Source organism: Hemiscyllium ocellatum, chromosome 8, assembly GCF_020745735.1.
Source record: "Hemiscyllium ocellatum isolate sHemOce1 chromosome 8, sHemOce1.pat.X.cur, whole genome shotgun sequence".
NCBI classification, from domain to species: domain Eukaryota; kingdom Metazoa; phylum Chordata; class Chondrichthyes; order Orectolobiformes; family Hemiscylliidae; genus Hemiscyllium; species Hemiscyllium ocellatum.
In genome coordinates, this window is record NC_083408.1 from 99,815,237 (window position 1) to 99,836,904 (window position 21,668).

Sequence of the window (21,668 nt, forward strand, 5' to 3'; positions counted from 1 at the left end):
AACAGCAGGTGGGGTTATTTACCTACGGAGCTGAAGATACTTAACGGAAAATCGCCTTGTGTTGTATTCATGTAATCCTCATCTTAAAGATTAAAAAGCAACAGGTAAATGAGGGCCAATCTTAAAATGGCTACATGTTTTTCAAAACCAACAACATGAAAATTGTCAATGATTGATTAGAATCTTCATCTGGAATATCCAGGTGGTGCTAGGTTGTCTTCGGTAGGAGGCCCTTTTGTATTAGGATTAACTGTGTGTCTGTGGGAAGAGAGAGAGCAGAGTCACTGTGGTAGACTGAGAAGGCAGTTGTGTATCTGTTAGCAGCCAGACCAAGGAGCATAAAGGTGATTCAGGCACAGAGGTATTCCTGATTTGTAACAGCTAAGCAAGAATTCAGAGAGGGACCCAGTTCAGAAAGAATAGTCCAAAAATGGTTAAAGTTGTTAGATCTGCCAGGTAAAGCTAGTGGAAGAGATTAGATTACATAGTGTGGAACAGGCCCTTCGGTCCAACAAGTCTACACCTTCACCTAACACTACGGGAAATTTAGCATGCACATTTTCTTTTGGATTGTGGGAGGAAACCGGAGCACCCAGAAGAAACCCATGCAGACACGGGGAGAATGTGCAAACTCCATACAGAGAATCGCCGGAGGTGGGAATTGAACCCAGGTCTCTGGCGCTGTGAGGCAGCAGTGCTAACCACTGTGCCGCCCATAAGCAGTGGTGTCTTCATAGATTGAGAGCTCCGAAAGTATAAGTGCCAAACTGGGAAACTGAGAAGAATCCAGGTCGATTTCTATCAGCTCCCATCGTTTGCTCCCAAAAGTGGTGAAACAACAGTTAAAATGTTGTGAACTGTAGGACAATTCTTGGGTGGAAACAACAGTGCAAAAGGGAATGATCTGTTGAATTTCTTTATATGTGAAACAATAAGGGTTTTCAAAATATCATATTGGCACAGGATTAATTCATGCACAATTTTGATTTAAAATGAAAAATCTTTTGCTAAATGTTTTCAGTCCATAACTTGGAGTTTGAATTTCTTTATCAAAATTTTGAAGTACCCAGTATTTCTGTCTTTATCTGTTACTGATGAGTGATGATACCCCTCGGTTGAACCAGTCAGTACATAGCGTAACCACAAACTAAATTAGTCTCACCTGTCTGCTCCTGGCCCGTATGCCTCCAAACCTTTTTTTTTTGTAATTACCTAAGTGTCTTTCAAATGTTATAACTATCTACCATTTCCTCAGGAGGTTCATTCCACACATGAACCACCCTCTGTGTAAAGATAATTCCCCCTCATGTCTTTTTTTTAAATCTCTCTCCTCTCACCTTAAAAAGTTCCCCAGTCTTAAAATCCCCTATTCTCGGGGAAACACACTTACCGTTTAACCCTATCTATACCCGCCATGGCCTTATAAACCTCTATAAGATCACTTATCAACCTGTAATCCTTTCCACGCTATATTTATGGTTCATTGCTTTGTTGCTAAACCAGATTTTATCCTCTGCTGTTGTCTGCACTTCTAACCAGTGGTCACTAGGTGACACTTAGGAGTGTAGGAGAAAGTGAGGCTTGCACATGCTGGAGATCAGAGTCAAACAGTGTGGTGCTGGAAAAGCACAGCCGATCAGGCAGCATCCGAGGAGCATGGGAATCAATGTTTCGAGCATGAGCTCTTCATTAGCAATGGTGGTAGGTCGGAGTGGAAGGTGTAGTGTATAGGTGGGACGAAGGAATTAAGGGCTACAGGGAAAATGCGAGTAAGTGGAGTTGAAATGCCTATCAGCCATGATTGAATGGCGGAGTGGACTCAATGGGCTGAATGGCCTTACTTCCACTCTTATGTCTTATGGAAGATGGACAGGTAGGATAGTTCAAGAGGGCAGCGCCAAGTTGGAGAGATGGATCTGGGATAAGGTGGGGGAAGGGGCGATGTTGGTCCCAATGTAGTCTCCTCTACATTGAGGAGACAAGGCGCCAACTTGTGAAACATTTCAGCGAACATCTCCGAGACGCATGCACAAAACAACCCCACTGTCCAGTGGCTGAACACTTCAACCCCCTCTCCCACTCCACCAAGGACATGCCTGGGCTTCCTCTTCTGCCAGATTCTAACCACCCGATGCCTGGAGGAAGAACTCCTCATCTTCTGCCTTTGATCCCATGTGGTTGGAGGGTTCCATGTTGATTTCAGCAGCTTCCTCATTTCCCCTTCCTCCGCCTTATCCCAGATTCAACCCTCCAACTCAGTACCGCCCTGTTGAACTGTCCTACCTGCCCGTCTTCCTTCCTACCTATCTGCTCCACCCTCAACTCCATCAGCCCCCACCTTCATTGACCTATCATGTCCCAGCTACCTTCCTTCCAACTCCACTCCCATTTATCTCTCACTTCCCTGCCCTCCACCCCCCCACCCCTTCCTGATCAACTCTCTTGCTGCCTGACTGACTGGCTTTGATTTGCCAGCACCACACTTTTTGACTTCAGAGTGTATTCATCAGGACACAAGTACTGAAGTCAAAAGTGTGTTGCTGTCATTAACTCAGCTGAAATCAACTAATTCAGCCCTCATTCATGATTGCAAACAACATCTCCTGATCTATAAGGCTTTGTGCTGTACTCAGTAGTAATTTGCTATCTCTTTGGAAAGGTGTGTTATGTCGTGTCTATTGCAATGACGTATCAATCATTGACCAAGATTGTTTTAACAAGTTAAAAAATGTTTTGTGGTTGAGCTGAATTGTTGAAGTGTGTTGGTTTGTGCTAGAGCAATTTTGTTTTTGATATTTAAATGTATTAAGACAGTTGACATGACTTAGCAAAAGTCCATTTTTCATAACTAGGTTAAAAATGTAAATATCAATCACTTTAGTGTTGTATTTTGAAAGTTGAGAACAGCAGCACAAGTTATAAATGAAGACTTAGACTGACCAACTAGCCATTGTTCTGCCTTAATAGTTTTATATTCCCAATCACTACAAACCCTTTCACTTTTCTTCGATTGATGTTCAGCATCCATTTAATAAGATCTCCCTTCTCAAAAAAGTGGCGAAGGCAGAGTCCTTGAATATTTTTAAGGTAGGAGTAGATAAACTCTTGTGATGTGTTGAATGGTTACCAGGGTAGGTGGGGATGTTAATTAGAAGTACCATGATCTTCTTATTAAATGGTGAAACAGGTCCAAATGGCTGAATGTACTACTCCTGATCTATGTTTGTAGAACAAAATAATAAGAACACATTGAAGAAACCTTTTAATATTATCCATGGCAAAGTGTGTCTGTGTGTGTGTCTGTGTGTGTGTCTTAGCCGCCTCAATATGTTGGTGTATTGTGTGGGAGGTGCTAAATGGATAGGAAATTGGAATTATTCAGATCATGATTGATATTCCTTAAAAGATACTTTGATTATGGTAATAATTGGTACATCTCAAATAATATCCAGCTGGTTAATTATTATAGGAGATGAAGAAGCAGCTTAGTCAGGAGATTGATGACCATCAGCATGAGCTGTCTGCTCTGCAGGATGCACATCGACAGAAACTAACCAACCTGACGCTCCGGCATAGGGATGAACTTGCAGAATATGAAGAACGGATTGAAGAGTTGGAGCAGCAGTTGCAAGGTTAGAAGTAATAAGAAGTTGTATGCATGTCTGTTAATGCAGCAGAAAAGTCTTTTGAGGATTAAAGTAACACACTTAATGTAAACTGTTGCGCATGATCAAATGGATACTTTAAATCATTTCTCCTTGGGACCTTGGTTTCTCTGTAACTGTTATGATTTACCAATTAGTGGAATCATTTAAGCCAAACAAATGTATGCAACTATAAAATACTGTGTCTGAAGCTTCCAGTTGTAAAATTTGTGTAAATTTATACCTTAAGCTGTTGAGGAGGAATGAGTTCAGAATAGTTGTGGAGCTCTTCAGATTTTAGGGCGGACTGATGCTGTTTCTTTGTCACTGTCTACCTTGGTAGCTCTGCAGTTCATTTGATGAAGGCAGTACATAATGGATCCCTGCAGTCCAGTAGAGACAGATGCATTTCACAAAGTGAATTGAATTTGGTGAAATTATAGTGAAATTATAATTTGTCTCAGTTATGTATTTATGCTCCTAATCACTGTCTGGAGGCCACCTGCTGGTAGAGGAGTGTATGTGAAAATTTGTTGAGGACAGGAATTTGTTGGGCCAGTATTCGCTGCGAGGTCCACATTTGCAAAATGGCTTCTTGGGCATGATACCAAAGCTGACATTGTAAGCCTAGGTCGTTTTGGAAGGAATGGAGGACTCATGTTCTTTCAATGCCTCCATTCAAATAACAAGAAAAAGAACATTTTAAAGAAAAAACTTATGAGATGCAAATATTCTTAGCCTAAACATATTTTTCACCCCTCACTGTTCTAGATAGCTGTTATTGACTTTACCAACTGTCAAAGGTCAGCTTCTTTCATTTTGTGGGAGCCTGTGATTTGGCTTCTTGCATTTACACTGCTAAATCTGTTTTCCTTACCCTATGTGGACAAGTTTAAACAAGGTATATCAGACTGTCTTCAAGTTATGGAAAGTTCATGAGCAGCAATGATGAATTTCAGTTGTAAATACCTATTCCTTTCTAAACCAAAGCAGCACCCTGCAGAGAGGATATTTACAGTTGTATCCGCAGGGAGGGAAATTTCAGAGGAAATAAAATCAGATGTCCTACTAGAAATATAAGAAGGGTTTGTGTTAATTATAGCTCCTTTAACAACCTCAGGATATCTCCAACTGTTTAAAAACAAATGAGGAGAACTCAGCATTGCAATTTAGGAAAGATGGCAACTAATTTGGACAACATTGCGTTTCACAAACAGCAATGAGGTAATGAATGACTGGATAATTTTGTTTCTGATGTTGGTTCAGCACTAAATGGCCAGGTCACCAGGGAAAAGTTCAGAAACTTCTAAATTGTATCATGGAATCTCTTGGATCTATTTGAGAGAGTAGATAGTTGAATATCTCATGGCACGTGTCATATTTATTTGTTTACTGGGGAAAGAAAAAATTATTTCATAGATGACCTTGTGTCATGTGAGACTGTTATGGACCAGGCCAGACCCCCTCAAAACATTTCAAGACAGTAAATTTTGGTAGTTGTTTTAAGCAGGTGTAACACGGTTATTCCAGGAGGGATGCAGCTGGTCAAACCACTTAGTTTTAAACAAAACAGAATCTATTTACAAGATAGCTGAATGAAACACAAACACAAGAGAACAAAATATCTTAGCCTATCTGAAAACCCAACAGATTATTCCCAACTTAATGATGCTGTTCTCAATACCTGCAACAATCCCTATTAGGGCCATTAGTATAAAGGTAAAACCAAGCACAGGATCTTAAAGGAGAGAGAGGAATAGCAGCATGGAAACACGCTTTTCCATGTAGATGTTGTTTGGATTAGCAGCCTCAAAACTGCCTGATGGCTTTCAGTGAATAGCCAGGCCAGAGAAAAGCTGAGTTGGAGAATTGGCCAGTTCCCTTTTGTTGTGCAAGTGTTCTTTTTTAAAATTTAAAAGCCTTTTGCCTGAGGCAGTATCTGTTAACTATAATCCAAATTGGCCCTAAAACCCATCCAATCCAGACTTTTTGGAGTTGCTACTTTTACAACGTCTCTGGAAAAGAAAGCAAGGGACAGCATAACCTTGTTACAGGAGCAGCACCGACACAGAGACCCACATTGATATATGCTGCTTCTACTGGAAAGATCATTCAGAGCCAATTTAATGTTTCTGCTGGTTTTAAAAGCCTGATAGTTGCTAGATTTTACAGCTGAGGCATGAAAAACTCCTCCTGCTCAGCAGTATTGGTGAGTTGCCTGGTTTTCCATTTGGCTTTTTGCTGGCATATCCAGGATATGCAATCTAAATGAATAAGGGCAAATTACAAACAATGTAAAAGTAGTTTGTCCAGAAAAATAAACTGCACACTCACCTCCCTTTTTGATGTGTGGAAAATGTTTCAGCCAAGGTCAAGTTTACACAATGTTTGCTGTGCAAACATTGATTTGAGAATTACCTTGCAAGCAGCTGTTGCTTGTATTTTAAAAAAAAAGTGCTGCATCTTTAACTAGTGGGTGTGTGTAAAGTCCTGGTCACTTGATTGGACAGCCTAAGCCATCATTTAAACAACAAATTCACTTAAATAACTTCAAGGACTTGGCAACATCTTCACTGCTGGATTTAAGAATTAAAAAGAACAGTTCATCATCTGGATTTCAGCCTGCAGTTGAGTTCTGATGAATGTCTGTCAGTGCAGTTTGAAAAATCAGTAGTGTTTTAGTAACTTGTTTTAGTAACTTGTATATCTGTACCTCTTTCAGAAGCAGGTGTTGTGCCGTCAGACCATTCAGTACTCCTTGAGGAGAGAGCAGATCAATTAGTAGCCAGAAAACAGTCTGGAGATGAGCTGGAAAATCAAGTTAAGACCAGGAACGAGGAATCAGCTGATGGTTTGCTCCATGAGAAGGCAAATTCTTCAACAGAGATCCGACAACTGAAAGAAGAATGCAAGAGACTCCAGGAGGAATATACAAAGTCACAGAACTATATTCAGGACCTGCAGGGTACCGTAGAGAAACAGAAAAAACAATTATCAGGGAAAGTGGCACTGGAGGAAGAAGTGTACCTACTCAGACAGGCTGTTGCAGGTACAATATGCTCTTTTTATGGATGCTGTACAGCAATACTCCCCAAGGGCATAAGAACTGGGAGCAGGAGTAAGCAATTCAGCCGCTTGAGCTAGCTCCATCATTTAGTATGATCATGGCTGATCTCATCTCAGTCTCCACTCCTTTCCTGTCTGCTCTCCGTTACCCTTCAACTTGTTGCTTATTAGAAATCTGTCGACCTCGTCCTTAAATTTACTCAATATTCTGACATCCATTGCATCCTGTTTCAGAGATTACTTGAGAGACGTAATTTCTCCTCATCTTTCTTAAACCTGCTATCCCTTTATCTAAAAGCTATGACTACTTGTTCTAAATTGCCCCATATGAGGAAATAGCCTAACTATGTCTAATTTATCAACACCCATTACCCTCTTATTCTTCTAAACTTCAGAGAGTGCACGCCTAAACTGCTCAGTCTGTCGTCTTAAGACAAATCCCTCAGCTCTGGAATCTACTGAGTCTCCTCTGAACTGCCTCCAATGCAACTATATTCCTCCTGAAGTAAGGAGTCCAATATAGTATGCAATACTCCAGGTGCAGTCTTATTAATATCTGGCATGGTTGCAGCGACACTTCCCAACATTTATATACTATTTCTTTCGTAATCAATATCAACATTGTATTTGCATTCCTTTATTAGTTGTTCTACCTGCATGTGAACTATGTGCAGGCAGATGGGATCAGTTTAGAATGGCATCATGGTTAGCACAGACCTCGTGGGCCAAAGGACCTGTTTCTGTGCTGAACTCTTGTAATATATGTTCTAGTTTCCTACAATTCATACACGAGGAATCCCAGAAAATACTACACTGAAGCACTCAGAAGTTTCTCTCCACTTAAGTAATAAATTGCCTTTATATTCCTCTGACCAAAATGGATAGCCTTAAATTTATCCACATTAAACTTAATCTACCAAGTTTTGGCTCAATTCCTTCCTATCTAAATTCATTTGTAAATTTCTTATTTCTTTATTGCAACTTACCCATAGTGAAAAATCCATGCTACAGGATAAATACAATAGGGTTATTTTCTTGTCATCTTGAGATATTCAAATGAAACAACTGTTTCTAATCAAAATAGTTGTGTATCACATTTTACATAAAAGACTAGAAATAGGAGCAGGAGTAGGCCATTCATCACTTGAGTCCATTCTATTATTCAATGAGATCATACCTGATCTCACATTTCAATTTGGATTTTCATGAAACAATTGATACATGAAATTATGCAAAATCAAAACACACTATCGAGAAAATATGCTGTTTATAGATTGAGATTTTTATAGTTGATAGAAAATAGAATAAGAAAAAGTATCTATTTTCTAAAGTGAAGGTTGATAATAAGCACTATTGTAGAGATCGGTGCTTGAACCCCAGCTATCCATAAAATATATCAATGATTTGAACAAGAAAATAAAATGTAATATCTCCACGTTTGCACATGTGGCAAAACTAGGTGAGATAGTTAGTGATGAGAAAGGAAAGAGACCTCCAGGTGATTGGACAGTTTGAGTGAGTGGGCAAATGCAAGGTAGATGAAGTATAACGTGAATGTGTGAAGTTGAACTGGAAATGTTCGAAGATTCACCTTGCTCTAAGTGGAGAAAGTTCTCCTCATCTCAGTTTCTAAATGACTTCGCACTTAACCTGAGATTATGACATGTACTTCCAGATTCTCCAGCCAGGGACGTTAACCTCACAGCATCAATTCTATCAAACTGTTTAAGAATTTTAGTAGTTTCAATGAGAGCATCTTGCATACTCCTTAACTCTAGATACTGTAGCACATAAGTGTTGTTCAGAAAAGCGATTACCCAATTTGCGCTTGGTCTCACCATTGTAGAGGAGGAGGCTGCATCATGTGGATGAATACTCTATGAAATTGAAAAAAGTATACTTAGATCACTCTTTCTTGCCTTGATTATTTCTCATCTCGACTCAAACAACTTCCATATACTGTGCTTAGCCTTTTCCCTTCTATTGTGCTGATGCTATCATTAATTAACAGAGCCATTCCAAAATCATTTTTAAATTCCTGTCCTTTGTCAAAGTCCTGTACCCTACAATACTCCAGTCCCATTCTAAGTCATCCAGCAACCATGTCTCTTGAGTGACCATCAGATCATATTTAGTTGTATTTTCAGTTTCAAATACCACATGCATTCGGAGTCTGAGTCTTTAATTTTTGCCTTTTATTTTTGTAACCTTTAGCACCATCTATTTGTTAATTCTTGGATTGTACTTAATCCTTTTGTCATGGTCAGTTTGTCATCAATGTTCCCTCTAAACCAACTGTGTAGTGGCTGTGGGGGAATCTGTGCATGCCATATGGCAAAATAGGCCATGCTGATGCGTTAATTTGTTTCTCCAGCTGCTGCTGTGCACAAACCTTGGAAATCTATGCAATGGTTTGAGAACTTAGAGGGAACATAAATTGTCATTTCTCATATCAATTTGAGGGTGCATACATGAGGATCAGTGGTCGGCACAACATCGTGGGCTGAAGGGCCTGTTCTGTGCTGTACTGTTCTATGTTTTATGTTCTAATACCGGTACCTCTTGCCTTGTCTACTAGTTTCTATACTGCTTTAATATATAAAATATAATGGATCTTATACACTTGCCCATCCCTGCAATGCAGGGGTACTTTCCCCTCCAGAAGAGTAGCGACCATTTCCTACAGGTTGAAAATGTTAGGAAAAACCAAGGAATATCTTTTTTCCCTTTCTTTTTAACTCCCTAACCCATTCTCAACACTGAGATACTTGATGTTTATAGTGTCACTGAAGTCAATCCCAGGTATGGATCAAAAAGACAATTTAAGTTAGTTTCTTTAATTGCCTTAACCTCAGCTGCTCTTAATTTGCTTCTTTTGCTTAGATAATTTTGAAAATGAAAGCATTTATCTGTTCCTGCTAAGTTGCAAGGATGAATGATGATGGATTTTGTCATATATATTAGAATTTTAACATGTTTTCTTTAATTGCAGATGCAGATAATAAACTGAAGAGATTAAGTAACACTAATGAAGTATGTGAAACGCAAGTTCATTTTGTGCTTTATGACTCATGCTATCTTGAATTTGTTGAACTATTCTGTTTCTGTCTTACATTTTTCTTATTATCAGGCTGTCTTGCTAACTCCTCCATTATATATTGAGTTACAGTTAGCATTATCTATGAGTGGGATGCAAATCGTGCACTATGAACTTACACAATAGGAATCTTAATTAAATTCAACTTTCAGAAGTTGGTTCATATCAAGATTTTGCTTTTTGTTTACTTTTAATGTTTTCGGTGCTTTCATTCATTTTATTTGCTCGAAAGTAGAGTGAATACAAATCACAGATTACCTTTGTTTTGTCGTATTCAAGCTTTGAAGGGAGTAGTGCAGTTGACAAATCCCAATGATTAAAATACATATATGCATTAACTATGAAACATAACAAGCAAATCTCCAACTTCATGTGTATGTGAGCAATTGTTATTACATCTTTTGTTTGAAGCATTTTGTGTTTCTATTGAGATATCAATTCAAATTAGTCGTATATTTAGTTCTCGGTAAAACAAATGGAACTCCAGCCTTCTTCAGTGAAGGAGGAGACTCCAGTACCTGAAATATCCTCTCTACTTACAGGCCCATTCATTCTTTCTATTATTTTTATCATTGAGATGAGAGTATTTACATTGAATTCTCTGTATGCGATTTATTTAATGTGAATGCAGGCAAAAAAAATCAGCTGCTGTTATTATGATTTAGTTTGAATGGAATTGTTAACAAATGAATATAAAAAAAGTGCAAATTTAAGAGCACATTGTTAGTTTATTTGACTAACAAAGTTTCTGTCTGGTGGCAGTCATCACTTCTTATTTAGTCTTTATACCAGCTACATCATTGTTGGATAGATTTAGAGAGATTTCTTTCATGTATTTTAATCCAGAGCAAGAATTTCTTTACACATTCTCATATAGAAGAGAAGGAAGTAATCAGCATCTCTGTTGAGAAATGTTTCAAATATTATTTATCTTACAAGTTGTTCTGTCATATAGCATAAAAATTGTGGTGGTTCACCATTTGAACTTCTTTTAAGGCTAAGTACAATGGGAAAGAAGATATTCAAGAGCTGAAAGCAAGTCTGCAGTTGTCAATCCATGAAAAGGAGAAATTGCAGAAAGAAAAGGTGAGTACTATGCTCATTTCATTTGGTACTCGCTCTTTGAATGAGTTTGTGATAATTTGAGAGTATCATTGGTAAGATCATCAGATTGAATAGATTGCATGTTGTGAGCTGTCTCAGGAGAGTTCTTATCACAATGCTGAAGGTGGATGTTACTGGGGAGAAAGATGTGGAATGACAGAAGTTCTAGATGTCACCTGTACATTGAATTTTGGAAGCATGCACTTTTTACTTGGTTCTGCGAAATTGAATCATGCTGAGTTCTGCAGCTGTTACAATCCTGGTCCAAATCATGAATTTCAAACAAAGACTTAAGTACCTAGTGACCAATTAAATGAATTTTGCAACAGCATTTCAACTTTTGCAACTTCTGTTGCATCAAACAAGCATAAAGCATAATTGAGGAAACATTAAAGATTGTGCAAAATTACTATAGCAAAGGCAGCCCTTGCTAAAACCTCCACAGAACATAGTATTTAAAAAAAACTTGCTGGAGAAACTCAGCAGGACTGACAACATCGGTGGGGAAAAAGCAGAGAGAGCATTTAGAGTTCAGTGGTTTACGCTGCTTTCTCCCCACAGATGCTAGAGATTTGGGCAGAATGGTGGCTTAATAGTTAGCACTGCTGCCTCACAGCACCAGGGACCTGGTTCGATTCCACTTTTGGGTGACTGTGCGGAGTTTACATGTGTTCTCAGTGTGCGTGGGTTTTTGCCACCTGCTCCAGTTTCCACCCATTGTCCATAGATGTGCAGTTAGGTGGATTGGCCATGCTAAATTGCCCCATAGTGTCCAGGGTTGTGCAGGCTACCTGAATTAACCCTGGTAAATACAGGGTTAAGAGGATGGGGTGGGATGCTCTTCAGAGGATCATTGCAGCATTGATGGGACAAATGGCCTCTTTCTGCACTGTAGGGATTTTGTGATGTATTGATGCCAAGATCTGTTGAGTTTCTCCAGCAATTTCTGCGCTTGCTTCATATCTCCATCTGCAGTTCTTTGTTTTATTTTACTGTATTTATACTTGCAGTTTGCAGGGTATTCTTCACAGAATTAAAGTCTTTACAGGGACAGTCCACAATCATTCACTGCTTCCATTGGGTTCATGTTTTGCTACTTTGTAATGTACCCTGACCATCACTTGGCTCTTTTATTTTGGAAAATCCCTGAACTGGCCACTAGCAGTTAGGCTTCCTCTGGCAGTTCCTCATCCCTGTCTTGTTTGAGCAAATCTTCCAGAGGTTGCCACTAGTTGTACCTCTGAATCCCATCTCAGCTTGTTTCAGACTTCTTTTCCGGTAAGAATTTTTCATGACGGTTAAGGAACACAAATAGAACTCTTAATAAATCATAGGACCCTCTTTGTTGCTTTGTTTTACTTTGAGATAAAGAAACAGTTGAACCTGCAATGGATGAGTTATTGGTCACCTTCCAAAATCCTGAAATGCTTCCTGCAGTTTGGAAGATAGAAAATGCACCATTTAAGAAAGGAAGGAGAGAGAAAAAAAGGAGAATTATAGACCATTAACCCGATCAGATGTAGAGAAAACATTAGAATCTGTTGAAAAGGTTATGATAATTGGGCTTTTAGAAAATAATGATTGTGCAAAATGAATGTGAACTTATGAAAGATAAATCATTTTCCCTGGTGGCATTTTTAAATGGGAAACTGATGAAAGATAAAGGAGAAAAAATGAATGTGGTGTATTTTGATTTTCAGAAGGCTTTGATATTTCGATGTGAACATGGGAGGTATACTTAATATGTTTGCAGATGGCATTAAAATTGGAGGTGTAGTGGACAGTGAAGGTTACCTCCGAGTACAATGGGATCTTGATCAAATGGGCCAAGGAGTGGCAAATGCAAATTAATTTACATAAATATGAGGGGCTGCATTTTGGAAAGGCAAATCTTAGCAGGGCTTATACATTTAATGTTAAGGTCCTAGGGAGTGTTGCTGAACAAAGAGACCTTGGAGTGGAGGTTCACAGTTCCTTGAAAGTGGAGTTGCAGGTAGGTAGGATCATGAAAGCGTTTGGTATGCTTTCCTTTATTGGTCAGAGTATTGAGTACAGGAATTGGGAGGTCATGTGGCCGTACAGGATGTTGGTTAGGCCACTTTTGGAATATAGTGTGCAGTTCTCGTCTCCTTCCTATTGGAAGGATGTTGTGAAACTTGGAAGGGTTCAGAGAAGATTTACAAGGATGTTGCCAGGATTGAAGGGTTTGAGCTACAGGGAGAGGCTGAATAGACTGGGCTTATTTTTCCTGGAGTGTCAGAGGTTGAGGGGTGACCTTGTAGAGGTTTACAAAATCATGAGGGGCATGGGTAGGATAAATAGACAAGGTCGTTTCCTGGGGTGGGAGAGTCCAAATCCAGATGGCATTGGTTTAGGGTGAGAGGAGAAAGATATAAAAGGTATCTAAAGGGGCAACATTTTCTCACAGGGTGGTGTGTGTATGGAATGAGCTGCCAGAAGTAGTGATTGAGGCTGGTACAGTTACAATATTTAAAAGGCACCTGGGTGGGGACATGAATAGGAAGGGTTGAGAGGGATGTGGGCCAAATGCTGGCAAATGGGACGAGTTTTATTTAAGATATCTGGTCTGCATGGATGAGTTAGACAAGTCTGTTTCTGTCCTGTACATCTCTATGACTCTATAAAGTCCCACAAGGCAGGTCAGAATGCAAAATTAGAGTACATGAAATTGTATAAATGTACTGGTGTGGACTGAGAATTGTTTAACTGACAGAAAGCAGGTGAAGAGTAAATTGGACGTGGTCAGCCAGCTGTGACTATTGAAATACTCCTAAGCTCTTCACACTGTATATCAATGCTTTATATGGAGGGACCAAATAAAGTATGACATTTCCAAGTTTATGGATGACAAAACAACAATCTGGCACTGAGTTGTGCAGAGGACTCATAGAATCAGAAGCTTCAAATTGATTTGGATTGGTTCAGTGAATGGACAAGGATATGGCTAATGGAATATAATTTTGAAGTTTTCGACTTTGGGAGGAAAATTAGAAACGTATAGTATTTATTAAATGGTGAACGATTGGGATGTGTTGAAGTTCACAAGGACTTGGGTGATCTTAAACATAACTCACTGAAGGCTAGCAAGCAGATGCAGTGAGCAGTTAGGAAGATCATATGTTGGCTTTGTAATTGCATAATACTGCTAACAAGTAATCTGTTACCCTGGCACACTACTGGGTTTCTCCTCATTGCACTCTGACTGCAACAAGATTGTGGTGCAGTTTAAATAACAGTTAAATAGTCTCGCTTGTGCTCAGCTTTCTTAACTTGTGTTGTTTTCAATGCTGTACAATTATGAATGTCCTTGTCTGCTTGTTGAGGGTGGCTGTAAGTCCTCGTTCTATCAATCTACCCTGAAATTCTCTGAGCTTGGTCATGTAATTGCTGGTTCTGCACTAATCCAAGCTGATCATGTGAAAACTGTGAATGCTGTAAATCAGAAATGAAAACAGAAATTGCTGGAAAAACTCAGCTGCTTTGGCAGCATCTTTGGAGAGAAATTGCAGTTCATGCTTCGTCCAGTGACCTTTCTTATGACCCTACTGAGGGGTCACTCAACCTGAAATGTTAACTCTGATTTCTCTCCACAGATGCTGCCAGACCTGTTAAGCTTTCTTTTTTTTTAGCAGTTTGTTTTTGAAGCTGATTGTGGTTTTCTAGAATGTGATATATGTTGCGCCTGAAATTTGGCATAACTTTAGTAAAACTCAATTCTTCAGTGGTGTTGTCCCACCTTTGTTGAACATGGAATAGGTTGACATTCACAATCGTACATGTCTTGCACAGCTCATGAATAATAATCATTAAACTCAGAGTCTGGCATTACTTCTCAGCTATTAGCCTGTGTTTACTCAGTGTACTAACACACATGCATTTTATACATTGGTTGAAGGTTTATCTCTGACTTAAAACTGTACCGGACCTGACAATGTGATTAATTGGTTATTGCAGGCAGTTGTTATTTTTAACAATACAAACTGGCTGAAAATTTTATCTGCTCCGTAGTAATGTGTGAAAATTGACAAAAAATATTTTCCTTTCTATGCTAGGATGCTATCCAAGAGGAACTTTCAAAGCTGCAGAATACGCAGGGGAATGGAAATTCTCTTTCAGACCTGACCAGTCTGACAAAGGAAGTGAGTGAGCTTAGGCACAACTTGTCAACTAAAGAGAGTGAATTGCTAGAGATTTCCATGCAGAAAGACACATTAATGTCTGAACTTGAAGAACTGGATAAGCAGAATCAAGAAGCCACTGAGGTATGCATTATTCTATCACTTGCACTCCCAGAATCGCTAGCTGCTTATTTCTAATTGCTTTAGAAAAATGAGTATTCAGTTATAACTATCCAATTTTTAATTATTTCCATAAATAATTCCATAAGGAAAGTTTACTTTGAATTGTTGCATTTTTCCTGTAATTGCAATTTTAGATGATTTTAATCCAGTTTCAATATTGCAGTTTATACAGAGAAAGAACAGTCAAGATGGCTGTCCTTCAGTGTTATTTTCTTGAGTCAGCATGACACTGTAAGGAGGGTATTCAGCCCATCAAACCATCGGGTTCTCTGGAACAAGCCAATCCGTTGCATGCACCTGCTCTATTCCCATAATCCCGCAAGTTTATTTTCCTTGGGTCTGGAGCTCAGTTGTGCAATCCATTATGGGACATGTTTAAAACATTGAAATATTAATGTACAGTATTTACATTTTATTTTAAATATGCACATTTTTATCATTACAGATTTGTTTAGAAATGCAATTATTGACAAACTATAAATAGTCTATTTTGACCTTTTTGGATCATTTTTTTTTGGTTGAAGTCTTTTCTTCCCCTGCTGCACCGTTCCATGCCATCTGGCTCTTTGTATTTTGGACATTAGCCACAGGCTTCTGGTGCTGGAATGACGGAGCATTAGTACCAATGTTTGGTTTGTTTTCTTTCCTCCATTTTTCTCTCCTTTCTTCCTCTTTCCATATAGAATTGCTTTTTCCCAACTGGTGCATGCACATGGCAAAACATTCGGAGCAACTTGTACCTTTGGCAATTTGTCTTTCAGTGAGTTTATACAGTAAACAGAATACAGTTGAACATGCCAGAATAACATTATGCTTTCTTATCTTCTCCTAAAGCATGTGATCACATTGAAAGATCTACTGGCGCAGCAGCGGAAAGATTCTGAAAACAAGCTCAAAGAATTGCAATCAAAACTGGAGATTGTTGCAGTTGATAAGGCATTCGTGGTAAAAGAGTTAGAATCTCAGAGAGACAAGCTGAGTCAGAGTGCTATTACACTTAATGAGCTGCATATGAGCAAGCAGCAGCTGGAAATGAAGGTCCAAGGCCTAATGGAGGAGTTGAGCAAATCAAATACACATAGCTCTGACTTGAAGGCTGAAAATTTAAGTCTTTTGAATAAGGTGCAGAGTACTGAATCGCAACTGTCAATAGTCGAAGCAGAGTTAACACAAGCTGTTCAGCAAGCTTTAAGCAAACAAGGTCAAGAAGAATTGCTGCAAGTTAAAGAGAGTGAAATTTCAGAGCTAAGGAAACAGGTCTCAGAAATGAAATGTATAAATGATGAGATACAAATTGACCTCAAAATTCAGAATGAAAAATTGGCTGCAGAAAAGGAGGAAGCCACTGTAACTATAAATGATGTTAAAGAGCAGCTTGAGGCAGCTGTAGCCAGTAGAAGTGAGATTTCCAAGGAGGGAATCACATTACTGGAGGCTTTGCGAATGGAGAAGGCCCAGCTGGAGTTTGAATTGAACCAGGCTGAGAAACGGATAAATGAAGAAGCAGCAAAATATGAGCACACTATCAAGGAGCTAACAAAGGCTCGAAGTTTGGATGCAACAGCTTTGCAGAAAGAGCAGGACCATCTTATCAAGGCTAACCAGGAAAAGGACTTTAAGATTGAAGAACTCAAACGTACTGTACAGCAACTAGAAACCGACCATGAAGAGACTAGAGAAATGCTGAAATCTAGTTTGGATGGACAGCAGCAGTTGACTGATCTTTTGAATGAAAAGGAGGTATTTGTTGAAGCACTCAACAAAAGAAGTTCAGAGTTACAACAAGAAATTGAAAAGAATGTAAACATTTCCAGAGATTGCGAATCCTTGAAGCAATGTCTTGAAGAGAAAGACCGACAATTAAGTGCAATGAAAGAGGAAAACAACCACCTCAAGGAAGAAATGGATCGCTTCCGGGACCAACAAAACAGGCCTCAGCCTACTGCTGAACCCAAGACCCTTGACATAATAATTGAGCTTGAGACAGAGATAACTGAACTGAACAATAAAAAGAACAGTCTTGAAGAGGAAATAAGGCAGCACAAAAAGACAGTTGAGCAGCAAAAGCAAAATATTTTAGAGCTTCAACGTTCTATACAAGCACAAGGGAAAGAAAGGGACGAAGCAAAAACACAGTGTCAAGAGATTACTTCAATGTATGAAAAATTAATTTCAGAGAAAGATAAAGAAATTCACAGCTTGCAGGAGTCCGTTGATCAAATGAGAACTCAGTATCAGAGGGAGGTCCCAGTCTCTCCTGCAGATGCTCCAGTCATTCTCCAAGAAACGAAAGTGCTAACAGTGAATGGAGAGAATGGCAATGAAAAACATGATTTGTCCAAAGTGGAGATTGACAGGCTGGTAAAAGGACTGAAAGAAAAAGAAATGGAGATAAAAGTATTAAATGAAAAATATTTGTCTCTGAATAAGCAGTTGGATCAGTTACCCATTTTCAAAGATGAAGTTGGTAGACTTACTCAAATCATTCAACAGAAAAATGTGGAGATCCAAACACTTCATGCGCGGGTGACACCTGGCTCGTATATGCAAGTTGGTGCAGATGTAGCCTACTTGCAACAGCAACTGCAGGCTTATGCAATGGAGAGAGAGCAAATGCTAGCAGTATTAAATGAAAAGACAAGGGAGAACAGCCAACTGAAGACTGAATATCATAGAATGATGGACATTGTAGCTGCAAAAGAAGCTGCTCTGTTGAAGCTACAAGAAGAAAATCTGAAAATGGTCAATAAGTATGAGAATGAAAGTCGAGACATGGTACGGGAAACAATCCAGAATTTGTCCCGGATTATCCGTGAGAAGGACATGGAAATAGATGCCCTTACCCAGAAGTGCCAAACTTTAGTAACTGTCTTGCAGACATCTGGAATGGGATCTGGAGGCGAATCAGGCTTGGTGAGCAGTAATCAGTTTGAAGAGCTTTTGCAAGAGCGTGACAAACTAAAACAGCAAGTAAAGAAAATGGAGGAATGGAAGCAACAGGTGATCACGACTGTTCAGAACATGCAGCATGAATCTGCTCAGCTTCAGGATGAGCTCCTTAAACTTCAGGGCCGCTTGTCAACGGATGGTGACTGTAATTCCCGGCTTCAAGTCGACTACAACCGATTAATTCACAGTTACGAGCAAAAGGAGAAGAGATTGCAAACCTTAAGTCAAGAATTGGCTGAGGTCCAGCAAAGTATTGGGCAGCTCAGCAGTACCAAGAACCTTATACTCGACAAGTTGGATGGGGTACCAGTAGCTGGAGTATTGCAAACACCAGTTTCTTGCAGTGGATTTTCTTCCGAAGGACAACTTGACCAAATTAAACTGCAACAAGAAGTAGAACGCTTGAACAAGATGTTAGAGGGAAAGGAGGCTTCAATAGTTGAACTTCAAAATAACATAAAATCATTGAGCTCTCAGGCAGCAGATGCTGAAATGGGCAAAAAGGAACAAGATGCTACTGCCCTGGAGATGAAACATGTCAGGGAAAGAAATGAGGAGCTTCAAAGATCATTCAGGGAAAAAGATCTTCTCATTAAATCAAAAAGTGATCAGTTGTCATCAGTGACCGAGAACCTAAGGAACAGGGATGCTGAAAATGAAGTTTTGAAGCAAGCTGTCACTAATCTGAAAGAGCGAATTTCATTTTTAGAGATGGATGTTCATAAAGTCCAAGAAGAGAACGACCAAATTGTGGCGAAATCGAGAGAAAAAGAAACTGAATTTCGAGCCCTGCAGGAGACTAATATGCAGTTTTCTATGATGTTGAGAGAAAGGGAATTTGAGACCAATTCCATGAAAGAAAAGGCTTCTGCTTTAGAAAAACTGCTGAAGGAGAAAGAAGAGGTTAGTTCAAAACTTTACTGTTTGCAGTTTTAATTGAACAGGTTTAAAATTAATTTGCCATATGACTAAGTATAAATTTATTGAAACTCCTCTGTGCTTCTAATTTTGATCAGAATTACTTGACTAAATAAGACCGTTTGTATTTGACTCATTTCTTATTTTCAGTGGAGCAAAAGCATCCCAACAAATAGATTAGTTATAGATCGATGAGCTATCAGGCACAGCCTTAAAGACTTTCTGGGTAAATTTGTAGTCAGTCCTTTTCTTGATTGGCTAGACTTTGTGGCTTTTAAATTTCTGTTAACGTTAATCATTGATTTTCTGTGTTAATGGCAATTATTTACAACCAATCTTCCTGTTGGTGAGGAGAGGGGTCTCTTGAAAACTGTACGGAAAATGTAACACTTGCAACATCCTTTGCCCCAGTAAGTGCATACATGCTTTCTTATTACATTATCCCTATCTGACTTAAATAACCTAATTTATTGACTTTTTTGTTCTCATTCCAACTTCTTTTCAGTTTCTGGCAGCGTAAAAGTTTGTAAAATAACTTTTCTTCATATACTTGACACCTCCAACTTGGATTTAATCCTTAGGCTCATGGAGCAAACAGTGAGCTGAAGCAAAACCAGAAATTACTAGAAAAGCTCAGCAGGTTCTGGCAGCACCTGTGGCGAGAAATCAGAGTTAAAGTTTCGGGTCGTGCGACCCTTCCTCAGAACTGATGATCACTAGGAAAATGTCAGTTTATATGCAGAAGATAGGCCGGGGTAAGGGGTTAAGGAGTAAACAATATATGGGAACAGAACCCAAAGAGAGAAAAGAACAGTTGGACAGACAAAGAAGTAGATAACGATCTGGCTAGGAGGGCGAATAGTTATTAATGGGGACTGGTAAAGGCTAACAGTGGGTGTGTATAATAGCAGATTGTGATAACAAGACCTGATTTGTGGGATTGGGGTAAGGACATGGAAGCGCTCAAGCCCTAAAGCTATTGAGTTCAATAGAGTCTGGAAGACTGTAAAATCCCCAAGCGGAAAATGAAGTGCTGCCCTTCCAGCTTGCACTGAGCTTCGTTGGAGCACAGCAGCAAGCCTGAGTCACAGATGTTGGCCAGGGAGCAGAACACTGTGTTGAAGTGGGAGTTAAGTGGAAATTCAGGGTTGTCTTGTGAAGCAGTCACCCAGTTTGTGTTTGTTTCCCCAATGTAGTTTCTCCAATCCCTGGTCCGCTCTTCCTTCACTTCCAAATACATCATCCCCCCAACCTCACTGCAGAAGATTTAACACCTGTCCGTTCACATCGTCCCTCCTCTGTATCCAAGGGCTCAACCACACCTTTAGGGTGAAGCAGTACTTTATCTGCACTTTACACAATCTAGACTACTGTATTCGCCGCTCACAATCTGGCCTTCTCTAGAGGAGGATAGACCAATGAGCCATCAGACACAGACTTAAAGACTGTTGTGGTTCTGCTCGCCGAACTGGAAGTTTTTGCTGCAAACGTTTCGTTCCCTGGCTAGGGAACATCATCAGTGCTGTTGGAGCCTCGTGTGAAGCGCTGCTTTGATGTTTCTTCCGGTATTTATATTGGTTTGTTCTTGCCGCTTCCGGGTGTCAGTTTCAGCTGCAGTGATTTGTATCTGGGGTCCAGGTCGATGTGTCTGTTGATGGAGTTTGGGGATGAATGCCATGCTTCTAGGAATTCTCTGGCTGTTCTCTGTCTGGCTTGTCCTATGATAGTGGTGTTTTCCCAGTCAAATTCATGTTGCTGGTTGTCTGAGTGTATGGCTACTAGAGATAGCTGGTCGTGTCGTTTTGTGGCTAGCTGATGTTCATGGATGCGGATTGTTAGCTGTCTTCCTGTTTGTCCTATATAGTGTTTTGTGCAGTCCTTGCATGGTATTTTGTAAACTACGTTAGTTTGGCTCATGCTAGGTATTGGGTCCTTTGTTCTAGTGAGTTGTTGTCTGAGCGTGGATGTTGGCTTGTGTGCTGTTATGAGTCCTAAGGGTCTCAGTAGTCTGGCTGTCAGTTCTGAGACGCTCCTGATGTATGGTAGAGTGGCTAGTCCTTTTGGTTGTGGCATGTCCTCGTTCCTCGGTCTATCTCTTAGGCTTCTGGTGACTTTATCACAGCACACAAGCCAACATCCACGCTCAGACAACAACTCACTAGAACAAAGGACCCAATACCTAGCATGAGCCAAACTAACGTAGTTTACAAAATACCATGCAAGGACTGCACAAAACACTATATAGGACAAACAGGAAGACAGCTAACAATCCGCATCCATGAACATCAGCTAGCCACAAAACGACACGACCAGCTATCTCTAGTAGCCATACACTCAGACAACCAGCAACATGAATTTGACTGGGAAAACACCACTATCATAGGACAAGCCAGACAGAGAACAGCCAGAGAATTCCTAGAAGCATGGCATTCATCCCCAAACTCCATCAACAGACACATTGACCTGGACACCATATACAAACCACTACAGCTGAAACTGACACCCGGAAACGGCAAGAACATCCATCAACAAACACATCGACCTGGACCCCACATACGAATCACTGCG

The 21,668-nt window shown here is 39.7% G+C and overlaps 1 protein-coding gene across 1 annotated transcript in view; it reads left to right on the top strand.

The window, feature by feature from the left end:
• trip11 (thyroid hormone receptor interactor 11) overlaps nt 1-21,668 on the top strand; it is a 94,089-nt gene that overhangs the window by 26,516 nt on the left and 45,905 nt on the right. Inside the window, exons 6-11 of the mRNA XM_060829384.1 lie at nt 3,470-3,632; nt 6,367-6,693; nt 9,703-9,743; nt 10,804-10,893; nt 14,985-15,194; nt 16,068-19,085. Coding sequence (XP_060685367.1) covers nt 3,470-3,632; nt 6,367-6,693; nt 9,703-9,743; nt 10,804-10,893; nt 14,985-15,194; nt 16,068-19,085 — 3,849 coding nt within the window. The remainder of the gene's footprint in view (nt 1-3,469; nt 3,633-6,366; nt 6,694-9,702; nt 9,744-10,803; nt 10,894-14,984; nt 15,195-16,067; nt 19,086-21,668) is intronic.